This window comes from Rhyacophila brunnea, unplaced genomic scaffold (genome assembly GCF_057557595.1).
Source record: "Rhyacophila brunnea isolate RB1 unplaced genomic scaffold, BYU_Rbru_1.0 scaffold_14, whole genome shotgun sequence".
NCBI classification, from domain to species: domain Eukaryota; kingdom Metazoa; phylum Arthropoda; class Insecta; order Trichoptera; family Rhyacophilidae; genus Rhyacophila; species Rhyacophila brunnea.
Genome location: NW_028232796.1, coordinates 7,173,985 through 7,193,176, shown reverse-complemented (window position 1 = coordinate 7,193,176; position 19,192 = coordinate 7,173,985). Strand labels below are relative to the sequence as shown.

At 32.9% G+C, this 19,192-nt stretch overlaps 1 protein-coding gene across 2 annotated transcripts in view; it reads left to right on the top strand.

Annotated features, from left to right (window-relative positions):
- Window positions 1-19,192, top strand: part of LOC147075571 (uncharacterized) — a 193,503-nt gene that overhangs the window by 168,054 nt on the left and 6,257 nt on the right. For both annotated transcript variants that reach the window (XM_085941872.1, XM_085941873.1), the window contains one exon: window positions 14,690-14,793. In XM_085941872.1, coding sequence (XP_085797998.1) covers window positions 14,690-14,793 — 104 coding nt within the window. The remainder of the gene's footprint in view (window positions 1-14,689; window positions 14,794-19,192) is intronic.

Below are 19,192 nucleotides of genomic sequence, written 5' to 3'. Positions count from 1 at the left end.
TTGAAAGAATGACTTTCCATGAATATAAATATTTTTCTACAATTTTCGTTAAGTTATCAAATATATGTTGGAAACTATGTCAAAAGATTATATCAAAGAGATCTAAGAAATAAAAGCGGTAATCGTGTGTTTATAAACCTACTAGGTATTATATTTCGTTTTTTGATTAACTTATAAATTACTCTTCTTTCTTCTTTCGACCATGTCCGATCCTAATAGGATCATATGGGCCTCCATAGAGTAGAGGTTTGTATTAAAAGATTTCGTTTTTACGAGAAATGGATGTCAGCCACTTGCTCAATCTATTAGGTCCATATTCTGACCCATACACAAGTTGAAAAACAATATGTGTACTTGCCAGACCCAGGCCTGAGACCCACGACGCTATAGACCGACGCTTAAGCCGTGCGGCCATCGTGGGAGTATAAATTATATTTGTGAGATATTAGTTATCTGGACAATTTTATTAACCATGGCGTCGGATAGGAATGATTATTTTCGTTAAATATCACACTGCTCCCAGCTTAAGATATAACCATAGAACAGATTAATAAATAGAATTCCGATAGGTTATATGCCGATACAGTACATTTTAACGCAGGGTTTTGAATGTGTGAGTGTCCTACGAAAATGAACCACGCATTATAGATGTGCAATAGTGTGTGTTGCAACCTTCAATACACCAATATTAAATGAGCGTCAGTGCATAAATCGAGCACTTGTCAGTATTCGACGTATGACGTATTCTTCCACACTCGAGATCGGTTGTCTGCTTCTCCACACACGTTAAGTATTTCAGTTCCCATTATTTATGAGTTCCCTGGATAAGACGCTAGCTCCGTAAATATAATAAAATTAATACTATCGAATGAAGATAGTTGATGGAGATTTAAAATCTAATTGATGAGTTTTGTGTGTTATGCAGTATAGTCAGTTCTAACGACCTGGGTTTCGCCTTTCGGCATCTTCAAGTTCAGATATACATAAAGTCTTGATATACCAACAAAACACAAGCCGTTAAAGTTGTTGCCAATGGAATAGTAAAGTTGCCACTTCATAACTTTGCACTCCGGCTATAGGATATTACCTAATGCAATATATTTAAAAATATTTTTTTACATTTTAACACAACTTTACAGCGAATAAAATGATTTCATTTTTATAAACTTCTGAATAAAGTAGCAACCAAAAAGTAAAAAAATACGTGCTTAAAAGATAGGAATTATATTTATCCTAGTTTTCGTATGCGTCGATTGTCTGCCGCGGTCAGTTTTGGTGAATCCTTCGGGAGCCATATGCCAGCATTACATTACGTCACGGAGTAGATGTAGATACAGACAAAAATTGAAAAAACAACATGTTAATTTTTCAGAACTGGATTTCGAACCCGGGACCCCATGACATTATAAGCTGATATATACATATTATTAAAATATACCGATGGTTTAGGCATATTTAGACAAAAAATACATTATTCTAATACTAAGATAATTTATATTCTCAAATAGGTAAATTTAACCTATTAAACGTACAATATTTATTTTTACGGCATAATTGTATGATGATTTGTGTATAATAACTCATTTTCGGTAAAGACGTAAGATATATGTGCACTAACTCACCGATAAATATATACTATTAAGTATATGTTCATATATATATATGTTGTATGAGCTACTGTCAATAATTAGATGCATGGTTCCGGTATCCGTCACAAAAGCTTCCGGCACATCCCGGCCGCAGCAAAACGGTTTTGAGCTTTCACACAGACGGAAGCATGTGTTAGATTCGTGTCTCGGAGGCTTTTTTATAGCGCCGCGCGTGTAATCTTTGTGCCACTTTATACGCCAGTGGCCTCAAAACTTTATTGAATCACGCCCCTGCCCTCCCCAGTTATATTTGTAGTTTACTATTTAATGTCATTACTGAACGCTGGAAGCGCACGCCTACGCCAGGAAAAATACTACCTATATGCCAACAAGTAAAATGTTCTGGAAGTACAAAAACATGCTTACTAGATATACTTATACAATGTGATACAAATTTCGGCCATTAATAAACAGCGTTTATAGGCAAAATGTATGTTTAAATTCGAATTCAAATGGTAGGTTCTTTCTTTTTCTTTACAATAAACACTATGCTATATCCTTCTCTCTACAAGTATCATCCACTGACTTCTGTCTCTCTCACCTTCCTCAGTTTCCCGGTATTTCCATAATCCTCATCCATACAGTCAACACATTATCTATTGCAAGGTGACTTTCGCTGAGGTCTCACCTGGTCAGACAGAATCTTTAGTGTGATATCATTTGGCATTTTAATTCGGGCCATATATTGCGAATTGCGCAATACGTAGAATGGTATCAAATTCTTGTGGTAGTACAGGCGACTCACTCAGGTAATGGTACCATTATTTTCAAATGACACTAACACCGTTTCAAAGTCTCTCAGACTCATTTCTCAGTCAAAGCATTCATAATAAATTCTATAAAAAACATAAGTAGCTAACTTTCGGTAACAACACAACTGTCATAACCAGTTTTAAGACTACTCTTGTTACAACTGAAATAACTATCGACTAAAAAATAGCTTTCTGGAATTTATTGATTTAATATATCATACCGTTGTCATTAATAAAATTATGTGTGTTTTTGCTGTGATATCTATGTCAATTCTATCGTTGACAACCTGTCTCTATTAAAGTGAATGCTTAGCCTTTTGCCCACTCACCCACTCCGCACAGCTGCGGGTGCGCGCAACTCACTTTAGACACCGCTGTTTTACGTGCTACGTCGCGTGTTTGACGGTACAAATCGTGCGCGACTCTCTACGCCGTAGCATGTACAATGCGCTACGTGGCGTATAAAGTATTATGAGTGACCTTGGACCGACGCCGATCTCCGCAGCGTCGCGTGTTGGCGTCGCATTCGCGTATTGAGATCGCTTCGCATACATATTCCTACCATTATCACATTCACTTCGATCTGGAACCCATTTAAATCAATCAATAATAGAATAAACTATTTATTATTTAAAGTCCAACAGAATTAAACATATTTTGTGTTTAGAATAAATTCAATAATAATATTTATAACTTATTTGCTTGGATATTTATTCAACATAATCAGAATTTCTCTGTGAAATGAAAGCTACAGCGACGTCGATTGCTAGCTACTGTAACACTTTGCATTACTGTGCATTGTATGTACATATATTATGGAGTCGTTTGATTGCTGATAAGTGGATTGCTTTGAATTTTAAGTCCTTTATGTGAATTTATATGGTAAAGTCTATAATTAGGATTAACAAGTAAGTGTACCTACTTGACAGAATTCAATTACCCAACTTTATTGGAATTTTAAACCACAGTAATTATGTCGCTTTTAAAACCTAAATTTGAATATTAAATCAACTGCCTGTAAAAACTCAATTTATTAATATGTTACCTGCTGTAGTTATTAAATACAGTAACATAATTTATCTCAGTGAACAGGTTTCAAATCAATTAGAGATATCTGTATACATATTATTATAAAGTATCTTTGTTTGCTGCTTCCAATTTTAAATTTTTATAATAGATTAAATTTTGAATTCGATTTTATTTCGTGTTTTTTTGTTTGACGTTTACCACTGTCAAAATTATTTAATTTTGAGATATTATTGTATTCCTATTTCGATATTGAAATATATAAGTATTAATATTTTTTAAAGTAAGATAACTGTATATCTATCAATGAACCCATCTCATGCGAAGTTGGGTACTTCAGCTAGTATTTTATAAAATAGTATTTCATTAAGAGGTATATTAATTACCTAACTAATAAGCTATCATACTATTATTTAGTACATTATCATATTTATGTTGTATTTACATATATTGACATGGAACACTTTTATAGGATGGAAAGTGATCTTCTTCATTTGGTGCCATCTTCTATCGAAGTTTGGGGACCAATTTACAGTATACCTGCTTCTTCTGGCACAATCGTATCAGATCTCTAACTCCTTGAACATTGAGTCACTTACGGAGGTTGCATTGTCAAGATTATCTCATTATACCTACACCTCTGTTAAAAATGTTTTAAATATTTTGACGCTATGTATTGTTTGCTTAAAAATGCTTTTTGTGATTTTACGTGATTGTTTAGTTAGGGTGCATCTGAGTGACATATGTACATTTTATAATGTTTACTATGTTAAAATTCCTGCAGCTTGACAGATGCGGTCGATAACAGTTTGATATAATTAGGTTTCCTCTATATAAATAGAAAATGTTTTCTTCTAGGTACTTTAAAAACTAGAATAAAATGTTTCATAATATTAAAGTTACGCATACTCGCGCATTGTTAGTGGTTCACATTAAAAAAAATATTACCGAAAACAGTTATAATTACAACGTTGTAAAAGGTGATTTGTTGTTAACATAATTCAGTCATTATTACACTAAAACAAAGGGGACTTATCGCTTATTTAATGCGTGTACGTTGGAAGCCACTTTTCATAAAGCTGCACACGCTATAACGATTAGGTATACATTTATAAAAAAATACCCGTAACCTATATTACCATCTAGGGGCGGACTGTTTATATTGAATGAATATGTTCTAAAATGTATGACGAGCATTAGGCTAATCTCACACGTATTCCAGCATAACCACACCACAAAAATGTGGTTAATTTGTTGGCAGTTCTTGAAACGGAAACACATTATTATTTAGATTTAGAATATGCATCCATTCGTATGATGGCAGGATATAGATGCCAAATAATGCAACAATCACTAACACAAATCACATAGTCCAGAAATAGTTCTCATTTGAGAGGCAATTCGCACCGGTGGACCCTCATTCATTTCCAGCTTGTTTGTTGTAAAAAAAATCCCGGCAAACAATATACAGGTCTCAACAATATTTTCAGTTGTTTCGATTTCTCCACATTCAAATAAAGGAGGTAAACTAAATCCCCACCCATGTATTCATATATTTAAAAGTCGTCACCGTATTTCACACATTTTAAATACGCAAATTACAGTCTAAATATTCCATTAAAACTATATAGATATCACTCTCTCTGTGCATAATTTAAATACGATTATATTAATCGCAGGGAACTCATAAATAATAGGAACTGAAATACCTAACGGGTAAGGAGAAGCAGGCAACTGATCTCGAGTAAGGAAGAATACGGGATAAATGTGTCAGGAATACGTCATCGAATACTGACAACTACTCTCGGTTTATGCATTGACGTTAATTTAATATTGGTGTATTACACACACTATTTCACGTATATAATGCGTGGTTCATTTTCGTAGACATTCAAAACCCTGCTTCAAAATTTACTGTATTGTTATATAGCCTATCGAAATTCTATTTATTATCTGTTGTGTGATTAATCGATTTGTATTATTTGTGGCACTAATTATTGCATGTCGTAGTTGATAAATGTTTTTTTTACAGTTTAGAAACGCTACTGCATAGTATTATTAATAAATAGACCACATTTCGAATTCTTCTTCCACCCTGTCACGTCCCAACATTGGGGCATAGGGCAAGCACAAGTTGGCGCCACTTCCCTCGGTCCATCGCCAACTCCTGCGCCTCCCGCCATGTCAGACCTGCAGTACGTAGGTCGCTTTTGTAGCACCGCTGCAGAGTGAGGGAGGGCCGGCCACGGCGACGGAACCCTTGAGGCTGTGCCACAAAGGTACGAAGTGCCGCACTCTTTGGCGGCATCTGGAATACGTGTCCCAGCCACGAAAATCCCCTCTGTGATAACTTCAATCACCGAAGGCTGTTGTGTCTGCTCACGAACTCGGGTATTTGTAACGCGGTCGTACTAATGTACCCTAAGATTCGGCGGAAACATCGATTCTCAAAGCTCAACAGCCAAGACTCTTAAAGCTTAGTAAGATGCCATGCCTCACAGCCATACAGGAGCACAGGTAGCACGCACGCGTTAAACAAACGACATTTGGTCCTCACAGAATACAGCCTTGATCTCCATGCGACTTCAAGTTGGTTGAACGCAGAGCCCGCCACACCCATGCGGATTCCAAACGTTTCGAATACCTAATTAAAAATCTTTTCTTGGAAGGAATGTCTAGTTTATAGTCCAGTTCTTTGAGTATCATTAATACTTTGGACGCGGAAGACGCACACGGTGCGTAATGACCAGGCGGCCGATCGATGTAATTAACGTGCATTTTAAAGGGGGCAATTAAAATCTCATTATCTATTCAGCAGCGAAAGCGTTAATAGTATTGTTGTAATGACTGTAAATATCTCTAAGAAGACTCATAATTCGAGTGCTTAAAGTCAGACAACGTTATCTACAAAAAAGTGTTTTTTATTTTTTTGAGATAACGTTATTTTACATTTATGGATACATGATAATCAAACAATGTTATGTCAATCTTTTCCAATTTCTTATTAAATCGTCAGTAAAGTTTAACGCTAACTACATACGTTACCCTTGTTTTCATATTTTTTTAAAATTATCCCTATAAATTTTAACATCATCATAAGCAAGATAAATGTACAATACACAGTAAATTATAAAATATTAACATTAGGTTTTAAATAAACATTTCTCTTGTTGAGTTACAAGAATCTAAAATAACGATGTTTGGCTCTCCTGTAAAGTTGCACTTTTGTAGATAGTGTTGTTTGACACTAAGCCCTCGAATTACTATTTCGTTTCTGCTATTTACAATCCAAACACAAAGGAATAGTAAATTACGTAATATTTAAGAGATTTCATACTTTCTCACGGGTTTGTTATTTCGGTATTTTTTTTACTTGTCAGATTTCGAACGGATAATGTTGGCCACACGACACAGTGAGAATGACCCCTTGTTGAACCGTGATTTTGCTTAATTTCCTTTCGCGCGTGGATATATTAGGGGCTGCGTGTTTTATTTTTGAAAATCTTTGAACTGTAACGAACTAAAAATTCGCAATTATTAATGATTTAACATCGGCTGAAATATGGCAAGGTACTCTACGTCCTTCAAAACTGATTGACCATGATAAATTATATTGTGATATATGCATATTATATTTGAGGAAGTGAGATGGAATAAGGAACAGGCAGGGTAGGTTAACTCTAAAATGAATAACTCAGAATTTGATGCGTGAATGAAATGAACCCTGGTTTTATTATCTCCTTCCAAATAAATATTAATTTAATTATTACAGGTACGTTTACAGATTATAATTTAGATGCGTGAAATCACGAGTATGCGTTCTGAAGATTGCGAAGTGCGATCGGGCAAAGCGCAACGATAACCTTAGAGTTAAATCTTTGATAACTGACTGACATATTGATTTCATGTAATGAGTATTTTTATAGTGATTCGATTCAATAGAAAATGCTGCTATCACTACTTGAATATTATGATAATCATGCTTATTAGGTTTATTGTGTAATGCATGGCTCGTTTATAAATAATTTGAACAATTAAGCAGTTTTTAATAATTAGGCAAGATTGATTTTCATATAAACAACTTTTGTGCATATCATAAATCGTTTTGTAAATTATAAATAATTGAATAATATAATTATTGAATTATTTTTGCTAAATTAGCTTTGTTGAAATTTGATTGATTCACATAAATCGCTTGATTTGCAATTTTAACAATATTATGTTGCAAGATACATTGTAATTGTAAATTGATGGTTTCCTGCCAAGTCATGCGGATGGTAGGGTATTCACCCTACATATTAAAGGAACAAAATTATCGATTGTCACTATAATAGTAACATTACGAAAAACATAATAATATATACTGTTTTACGAAAATTTGAATCATATTATAATTACGCGGTTTAAGCGTCGGCCTATAACATCGTGGGTCCCAGTTTCGAATCGTGGGCTTGACAAGTACACATATTGTTCTTCAATTTGTCTGAGTCAGAGTATGGTCCTAATAGATTGAGCACGTGGCTGACATCCATTTCTCGTAAAATAAAATCTGATATAGATTTAAATTACAAAAACCGATAGCCAATATAGCTCCATTTTGAAAATCGCTTCATAGATTACATATTATAAAAGCCATTAGTTAAAATTTGTCGCAATTGAGTACGGCGCTTTTAGCAATGTGGTCAATGTGCACGGGCGCGAACCCCAAGAAATGCATGTTTGATTCCTGCTTACCGTCTTACTTTTTCAAAAAGATTTTTTTCTATAGTTATAATAGGTACATTTTCTCAGAAGTATTTTCAAAATTATGTACAAGTATTATAACATAGATTTTTCTAAAAAAAATAGTAATGTACAAAATGTGTATAACTTTAAATCGTTTTTAATTATATCGAATCGATTTTCAGTATTGTGATAATACTAAATCTCGGTTCGATTAATTAATGAACAATGATGTTATATTATGGATGAGTATTCACCATGAAAGTGTAAATTTGAAACTGTACCACAACAGACGATATTATGAATGTCATCTTATAATATTTCCTTGTATGTATAATGCGTTAAGCCCGTTATCATCAGCAATATCAGTAAAGACTGTAAAACTTAATTTCTGTGCATGGAATAGTGACTCTAAGGATGTCTATAAAACACTTTATGGAATCAGGAACGAACTGGGAATATTACTTTTCATTTATTATAACTTTAAATATTATGTTAGTGATATAAGTATTACATTAAATTTATATCTATTGGATTTTCTTTTACACTGTGTATAGTCTATATATGCATTGTTAGATTACATTGTTCATAACATCATAACATATAATATCATCACATAACATTATTGTTCATGATTCATGAACGATCTCTTCATCGTCGTAGAGACGCAGAGTGATTGTTTGGTGTACAATTTCAACTCGCTGCATCATTGGATCGTTTTTTCTTGAATGTAAAATAAAAAACTATTAGTGTGAATGGCGATCAATATCGGATGATAATCTGAAACTTTTTTTGTTTTTTTAACTGTGCAAAATCTCACAAAACTGATGGGAATTTTTCTCGAACCATTTCCTAATTTCGAATTCTGGTGACGTCAATTGGCCACCTCGTTCAGCTTATTAATTTGCGACTATATTAAAGGAAAAAAAAACACGTTAACAACTCGACAACTGAAATATAAAATTTCAGAAGAATTCTACCAAATTACCCAAGAAAAATGTTATAATATCGAAAAAGTATGAATTTGTGCCGCGTTACTAACACACTAAAGAAAGTTACATTAAAAACACCCTGTATATACCGACAGATAGTTTATCAAACAATATATATTAATTTTAATTTTAAAAGGTGCTTACGTACTTTAGAAATCATTTTAAACATAATTCCAAAAAGCTCTAAGCAAAAAATTTGATGTATTTTTATTTATAAGCCGGACTTAAACACGAGGCGTCTGTTTCGAAAGCTCTCGGGCGGTCATAAAATAAAACTTTTCGGCAAAAACTTTCACTTGTTTGCCTCTCGATAAATTAAGCCCCAACTTCGCAAAGTTCTTACTTTTCAAATTTCCATTTTATCGCACCGAATTAATCTGCAATAACTCAGATTTATTGTCGTTCTCAATGGGAACGAACTTGATTACTCTCTCCGAGATGGGGCAGTAAGAGAAACTGCGCGCGAATGGCACTCATTTTTATTTGATTAATTTAGTATTAATGGCGTTTGCCATGGCGAAGAGGTTGCATATTATAATTGCGCCATAGTGACCCGGATTCCAATCTTAATAAACATCTTCTCAACGATGTCTAACGCCTTTGATAGGGACTTACATATCAATGGCGAAAACTCCCATTTTACATATATTTTTACAGATATTTTAACATTAAACATAAATCGTATACATAATTATTACTCACTTCCGGGTTATTTGAATTGCTCCCCAGTATGTGTAAACGAATGCTAATGTATTCGAATCCTTGTGGAATGAGATTTGTACGGGATGGCTGTGTCTCATCCCGATCAGCGAAAAATACATACCAAAGCTTTCTTAATATGTACATTGATATCACCTTATATTGGCGCGTTTACTTCATTATTTTATTATTGCGTAACCATCATTAAGTTAGTAGATACATATTTTACAAGAATTGCTTTATTACATAATAATACTACATACTTATCTTTATAAAATAGGGACAGGGTGAGATTAGTTATAGTAAATTTAATCATTTGATTAAGTATGTATAATATGTCCAAAGTATCAGACGTCTACATTTTACATGATAGGGATGTAGGGATGGTCCCTACGAACCCTATTTAAAGGCGCCCCTGAAACATGGAAAGAGTGCTGGGTTCATTTATGCGCTGCGTACTCGACGGTATCTTCGGACCCATTCATGACACACTGTTGAAGTGAAGATAAAGATACAATACCCACCCACCTAACACTTTGTGCGGGAGCCCGTACATGGCACAGTCCATCAAATTGGACCGCGTAAGATGACTGGGCCATGTATACATGATGTTCGAGTTACACATATCAAATAAACTGTGGTGTCGAGTTGGATTAAAGAGCTTCGGCATCATAAACAGATGCTGGGGGAGCCCATGACCGTCTTCGGATTGAGGCGCCAGGAAAAAATATTTTCTAATTGTGGCAGAATATTTCTCCGATCCCCCGAACAACAAAATGGTGTGGTAGTCGGCAATTTAAATAATACTATATCATAAGACCACACGCAACTGGTGAAAACGGTGTATGTAGTCCACAAAACCAACCCTCTGCGATCGGTCGACGCCTATTGATATTTTATCGAACCTTACTTCGTGAAATATGATTTTAATAATCAACGGAAAAGATAACATTGTCTATGTATCTTTAAAATACTTATTCTGCATGTATTACTTAATTGAACACATAATATTATATATCGTTGTATGTAGGTATATTATTCCATGTCTTTCGTTAACGATTATTTTAATTACAATGATGAACATAATAATTCCAACAGCGATAAATATCGTAAAAGTATTTTTTGATTGAAACGTATCCATTACAAAAGCCTACCTATTGTGAATACAAAGGAAAATTATTGGTAATGTAAATAATTATTTATTCATTAGATATGGAAATAGAGCAATCGAACCTACTTTCATAATCGTTGTAGAAATTAATCAATACCAACTAAAAAAATATTCCTATATTCTTTCCTATAATAACCCATAATTATAAATTTCATCAAATGTCTTTGGAATGAATAATTTCAAGTTATCTAAGAAAATCGATACATATCTTCGTGCATACTTACATACGTATCTTTATTACACCATTTTATAATAATGTGTATAGTACAGAAAACTGGATGATTTTGAACATACATAATTTTGAAAAACACTTTCTGAGAAAATATATAACCAATAGAAAAAAACTTTTTGAAAAAGTAAGCCACTCCGGCAGGGAATCGAACCCTGCATCTCCTGGGTTTACTCCCCGTCCATCACATTTTCCTCTATGCTACGCAGTGACATACTTTTTTGATTACAGATTTAATGTTATAACAAGAAAAAGTATCATACTCTGGTTAAATTTTTCATTTTACCTGTCACTCGAATACAAAAGCTTTCCTCTAAAAAGCGTTTTAAACTTTTGAAACTTTTTGTGACGACGTTTTAGTTTCTACGAATGGAAAGCAACAAGCTTTTAGTTGTTTTTGACTTTGCTATAAATAAGTTAAGTTAATATGCGATTGGATGTATTTATAAATAGCGTCCGACCGTTTGATATACTCGTATTTGGTATATTTTTTATTGTTTCATTGTCATACCAAAATTATTAATAGTAACAGCAACTTAAACAATAAATTAGTAATAAGTTTCTAATTGTGATACATACGTTTAATCCAAAGATATTTAAGAAAACCGAAATGAATTTAGTACAAAATAAAATAACCATTAATATCATCATTATTTTTATAACTCTACAACCATTGGCGGAACTTGGTATTTTGGAATATTGGAAGATGTCTCATTGACAATAATTATCTATTGTCTCTTACAATAAAAGTCATGTCCAAAGATGTTGAAAAACCTTCTTCTACAGAAAGAGTCTAAATGTACGAAATTGAAGCAAAAAAAGGACCACTGGTCCACTAATTAGATTAATAGTGTGAAGTGAATGCATTGCAGGTTCATTTGAACTTCACCCCACTGATATGACATTTATTTGCCAATTCCCAGGGTGTTTAAAAAAACAATACGTTACGATGAGTAGATAACTAACCAATACAATATTTTTTTTTTTTTTTAATTATTTTATAACCATGTCCCTCCTTTTTCGTACAAGGTGGTTGTTAGTAATTTTGAACAATCAGAAACACCCAGGGTTTTAGAAAAACACATAAATGTTGTGTCCTCACCGGGAATCGAACCCAGAACTCTCGGGTGGAAGGCAAGCGCCTTACGCACTGCACCACGAGAGCCGTATGATTATCTAGTTGAAAAACTTTCTAAAACTTGTGTAAAACTGTTTATAACTGCACTCGAGTAAGTAATCACAATGGACATAGAAGATACCGCCATTGCTTGAGCAAGAAAATAGGAATGAAAACTTAACAATCTTAAAATTTGTCAGTGGCGAAGGGTGACTTTTGGAAAGAGGTAGGCTGTGGAGATCTGATAAAAAGAGCTATATAAAAGTATACTTACGAGAATAGTACGACATTTTCTACTAATGAATAGGTACACACTAGTAAATGACAACGACACACTAATTCAATGAAACTTCAAAAACTCATTGACGACATAAAAATGAGCCATGTGTTTAAATTACGTATTTTTCAAAACATGTATACCCATCAAAAATCATTAGATAAAATTATTTTTTATTTATGAAAACAATCTATACTTACTTATTTATTTAAACGCCGTTGAAATAATTTTTTTAATTATCTAATTATTAATGATTTTGGACAAAGTGCGCAGTCGTGACAACATTATTATGCGCGAATGTTTTAGGCTCTGCGATAGGAGCTTACCTTATTTCGTACAAATCAGCAGACTTGCTGAGGTTACGAGACGTAAAGTCCATACGAAAAAAATTCAGAATTATTTCACACATAATCGGAGATTTATTTACGTCGAGACGTTGCGGCGTTTATTATTTATTTACGGCACGCTGTGGTATATTTTTAATACCTTTGCAGTTGTTTTGTAAACTGTGTAATACTGTAATACATTCCTACATATACGACATCTCTCGTTGGCAAAATAAATTATTTTTATATAACATAAAATAATGAAGTGATTAAGTATATAAATATGTCAATATGCAATTAAATAATATTTTTCTTAAGAAGGTAGGCTTTAAATAATCGCCTAGTATGGAGTCTTCGCCACTGATATTTGTGGAGTTTACCAATTTACCCATGCTAGATGCGCTTGCAAAATAATTTAAAATATCATAACAGATCTAATGTATTTATAAGACTCTTTCTATTAATAGTTCAAATCCTTTGGTCATCTGAGATAACATCGTATTGTTGTCATTATTGTTTTGAACTCTCAATTTAAATCCAGTGATGTCTGATCATTATATGTATTATTATTACATACATATATTTATGATTCCAATTAATTTTAAATCTGGATTAGGAACTGTCATTCCATATATACTGTTATTTTTAATTCACATCTTTCGCGAATCTGTGATTGAGAGTGAAAAACTACTAATAAGTATAACATACATAATTTTAAAACACCTTAGATATACAACTACTAGAAAGTATATTTTTTGAAAGAAAGAGTACCACATCCAGCGGAACTCGATTCGCGTCAATGTGATTTACCAATTGAGCCATGTGCATTCTATTTAATTACGACGAAATAAACCAATAGTTATTACATTTTTGAATCTCTTCACAAATTGTGTTAATTGTGGTACCTAGTATCAATTACTTCGGGTACAATTTAAGATTTTCATTAATTAGATAGAATGCACATGGCTCAATTTATAAATATCTAAGTACTAACATTAAACAATTAATCATTGTGATTTTTTTTCAATTTAGTGCGGCTTTAAATATGGATCGTGTGGTTTTAAAATACTCACGCGAGATTCTAAATTAGACACTTTTTTCTTCAATAAGTTTCTAATAATCAATTAAAACCAATAGTTGACACCACTGGCGAATGGTGGAGGTAGGATGTTAAGACCCGACATAAATACTACACACCAAAATTTGTCAGTTACACGTATTTGTTTTCATTGAACTAAGACTGCAACATTCTGATAGTTATCTCTTATGGTTTGTTTTAGGCAGGGCTTAATAAATTTAACAAAAAAAAACTAACCAAACCCATCTGTATTATGTATTTTTAATTCAAAGAAAACAAATAAATATGACTGAAAAAGTGTACACTGTTTTTGTCGAATCGCCCATATCATACCTAAACTATTATAGTTTGGTTAGGCAGGGTTTAGTTGACTTGTGGTCAAATTGTGGTCTCAGTTCAATGAAAACAAATACGTATGGCTGACAAAGTTTAGTGTGCACTATTAATTTATGTCGGATCTTAAAAGCCTACCTCCACCCTTCGCCACTGGTTGACACATACTGTGTTTTGATTTCAAATATCAGATAATGCCATCGATACAAAACATATTGTCTGTTACATATATCCGTGATATTCTGCGAGCGATGTTGTATATTATTTGTTGTGGAAATATAATCCCAAGTAAGAGTAATGTTGTGTTGTTTGTTTCAGAGATGGAAATCGTGCCCGAAGGAAAGAACTTCCGATTGGTTCAAGAAGAAGAGCTTCCGGCCATCTTAGATTTTCTCGAAAAGTATTTGCCTGATTCGCTTAAGGTAAATAATCACATGAATATCAGTTTTTTTTAAACAGGTCATGCATGAACTATGAACTTATTCTATAGATAACGTACGATACACAAGATATGAGATGTATGCGTAGTGGGTAAAAGATAATTAACTCACATGGTATTAATATTATAATATAGTGATGTCAGTATTTTAAAAAATCAGCAGGTACCTAGGTTTAAAATACAAAAGCCGATCGCCAATAGTGACTCAATTTTGAAAGCGCTTCAGTGAATATTAAAAGCCATTAGTTAAAATTTGTCGCAATTACGTATGACTCTTTTAGTGCATGGGCGCGATACCCGAGAGATGCAGGTTCGATTCCTGCGGGGTGTCGTACTTTTTTCAAAAAGATTGTTTCTATTGATTATAATATATTTTCTCAGAAGTGTTTTCAAAATTATGTATGTTCAATAATTAGAATGTTACATTCTTAAATCTTGTGAATTATTATACATTTTTGGGAACATTATTCAGTCACGATTATTCCAGCTACAGATAATTCTTCTTACCTCTTCTTACCTAACCGATTTTTTTAACGGTACATGTTCAAACACGCGCGTTAACATGATCTTACTCCCTACTTTAGTTTTAGTTTGTCAATTTATGGCTACGGCCATATGTTGTAGGTTAACCACTGGGGAATGCCAAAAGAAATGGCGTATTTCAAAAAAACACTACCTTATTATTATAAAGCAATCATTATTCTTAAGATGTTTATCACACTTGAATGGTCAAAGACATAGCTTATAATTAATATCTTTAGAATTATCTTCAAATGTGTAAATCTCGCCCATTTTTTGAATAATAAAATGCCTAATTCTTGTCAAATTTGGGATCACAGAGATTATCAATATAATTTTTTATCGTAAATATTTCACTATAATAATGTCGACATAAATTATACTAATGGTTTTATAAATGCGTTTAAAAATTAATAAATGTGAAAAATCACCACTGCACATGCATGTACTGAAATATTACTATATTCTAAAACTTTATAGCGAGAGGTTTAAAAGAATACTATTTTATGTAATAAAAATACTTTATGCAGTCATCAAATGTTTAAAATAATTATAAAGGATAATAAGGCTTCAAAATTATATAAATAGATTATCTACAACATTTAAGGAATATCCAGGATCATGCTTTGAACATGCAATAAAAGCTCCATTTTGACCTACGCTGAGCATGTCCGCCCTTACAAGATAAAAAGAACTTATTATATACAACGTTTTTAAATTTTCTGTTGAATTATTATGCTCACTTGTACTTGATATGAAGTAAATAAAAAACAAACAAATATAGAATACTGAAATGTCATTTTGACATTTCATTTTGATCTCCATAGTAACGCACGTATATATTAATAATTTAGTTGCTAGGACCACCCCCTTAGCAACCAATAATAGTCTTTTACTTTTTACGGATTTTCCTGAAATAACTTTCCATATAAAGCAGAATTAACTGAAAATGAATTCAATTCTGCTTAAAGATGGCTAAAAGTATTAAAAGAATGCATTGGCATCGTGTTATCTCACCGGAAAAACAAGAATACGAACTAATAAAAACGTTGTAAAATAATACAAACTTGGGTAGAAATAAAATTGTTTGTAATTATATTTATATGTGTTTTAGGCACAATATAAATGTCTAATCGGTATAGGTACTACGTGAAACATTTGTATTTGTTCTGTAAATTGATTAATCATGATCAGTAAAAAATCACTATTTACATTCAATTCGATAAACTAAAACGTTTTACGTTTGGTGAATTCGTTTATTTTATAGTTTTACAAGGGTTTCGTAATATAATTTTCGAATTGTCATTGGTTGATTGGTTGGTTATCTCATGAAATGCAAATTTTGCAAATATTACCCTACCCATATTATACAAATATACACACACGATGGCCGCGCAGCGCGTCGCCATATAGCGTCGTGAGTCCCAGGTTCGAATCCTGGGTCTGGCAAGTACACAATATATTGTGTATAGGTTGAGCAAGTGGCTGACATCCATTTCTCGTAAAAACAAAATCTGTCAATACAATCCTCCACTCCGCGGAGGCCCATATGATCCTATTAGGATCGGACATTGTCGGAAAAAAATATTATGCTCTGCTTAGGAGTGAAAAAAATGGTAGACTTATCTTGCAATGAAAAGTAAACAAATAACGCAAGGGTATTGTGATATTTAATCATATTTTCCACAATAAACTTATGACCAAGGCTTATCATTGATTATGTATGATATAGTATACCTAAGTACCACATAATTATTTTTGTATTCAGTGTTGTCAGATACAAAATCGTTGTAAGGTCAATGTGTAATAAATTAACTGCGATGTTATTAATGATTTACTCAACCTTATAATTTAATTATGTTATTAATTATTGGACACTGAAACGATGAGAAAATAAACAACTCTCACCAATGACAGTAATATGGATTTACGATTGACTCTATATTGACTCAATATACAAACATCTTTTTTCAGTGTTCGTTTTTTGAAAACTTGTTTATATTCAAAAACGAAACCTTCATATTGAAAAAGATAATATTATTTCGTATATGCTTATTATTTCTTATGTATTTCGTTTTGTTTTTCGTCAATATTAAAGCTGAAGGGTTTTTTTCGTAGCGAAGCATGTTTTTTCACCTGATGTTTATTTTATTTTGTGACGTTTTTCATCGTAGACGTCTTTATTTTTAAATTGACAAGACGTAATGACATTGAAATAACAAGGTTACAACTGACATTTTCGTTAATATAGAATAATTTTATTAATATGTGCCAAAAATCTCGTTTGAACCTGTCTCTTGAACTGCATTGACAATTATTAATGATTAAATATAATGTCTAAAGTCTAGACAATATTTATAAAAAAAAATAACTTAATACCTATGCGATCGAACAAAAAGTCAATAAATGTCATTTCCACAATAAATTCGGTTGTAAAAATTGTAAAATAATTTTTTTTTACATTAAGATTGATAGATATTTATTATTGTATTGTACATACAGTCATTTACAATTACTTATTTGATGCATCCATGCATTAGTGCTACAATGCGCTAAGTGCAGTGAAATAGTTTCTCCCAGCAATTACTCATCACCTTCACCTGAAATGCCACGAAGGTCAATAATGAGCCATGATTACCTTGATGAAAAAAAAATGACCTATCTAATTGCGTCGGGGCGTCACCGCGGTGGACAAATTGAATGTAATAAGCATAGAACAAATCAGAGTAAAAGTCAAAGTGAAAGGCATACATCCAGCAGTGGATGGACAGGCTGACGAGTGGAAGAAGAAGACACATTATTAATATCATTCCCAACCCGCGGTGGAGCTTTGAAGCCGTGAGTGTGGGTTCGAATCATGCATCTGGCAAAAATGACATGGGATTTTTCAATGTGTGTTCAGTGATACCTACGATGGCCGTGCGGCCCATAGCGTCATGGGTCCCAGGTTCGAATCCTGGGTCTGGCAAGTACACATATTATTTTTCAATTTGTCTATGAGTGAATTGAGCTGATAATTCTTTAGAAAATAAAGATATAGGTACGTAATTTTATCAATTATTGATATAACGCTGATATACAAGTTTTATTAAACCAAAAATTATGTTTAAAGCTCGTTGTCTAATTTTCGTATAAATTGTCCGATGGGGCCTTGCTGTTTTGAGGTCATGAAGTGTCAATCGATGTTTAACGGTTGAAATATGATTCACTGCCAAAAAAATGTACGTCATTTCACATTTTACACAGCTGTAGCTTAAAAGTTAATATAAATAATAAATTATCATCGTATTTTCTTTCAAAACGGTGTCATGGCGGATAGCAATTTACGGATGCATAACCTACATTCGCGTTAATTACGAAAATGTCCTTGAGCGTTAATTTAGTACTATGATAATGTAATGTCCTTCCAGAGTTCAGTTTTGGCATGTATCTTAATTGTTATGCTATCTACAATGGCGGCTATCAAAATTCTTAGCATTAAAACTTCGTGCCAATGGATGTTTCTGAGGCCACCCTTTAGCATATTTCGGCACCCTGACATAACACAATTTGGCACCTTCTGAACTGATGAATGTTATACTTAACTTATAAAATGGTACAATATTACATAAGTATTATAATATTATAATGTAATATATTATCATCGTATTTTCTTTCGAAATGATATAAGAAATTTTAATACATACTTTAGGCGAGGGGTTCCCAAGCTTTTTGAGCGGAGGTACAAATTTAGATTTTGAAACTGCTACGTGAAACGGAACACATAGACAGTGGTGGGTTTAGGAATTTGGAGGCCCGTTTTTTTTTGTAACAACGTATCTAGCAAAAATATCGATGTATCTTTTACCTACCCATTTATTGTT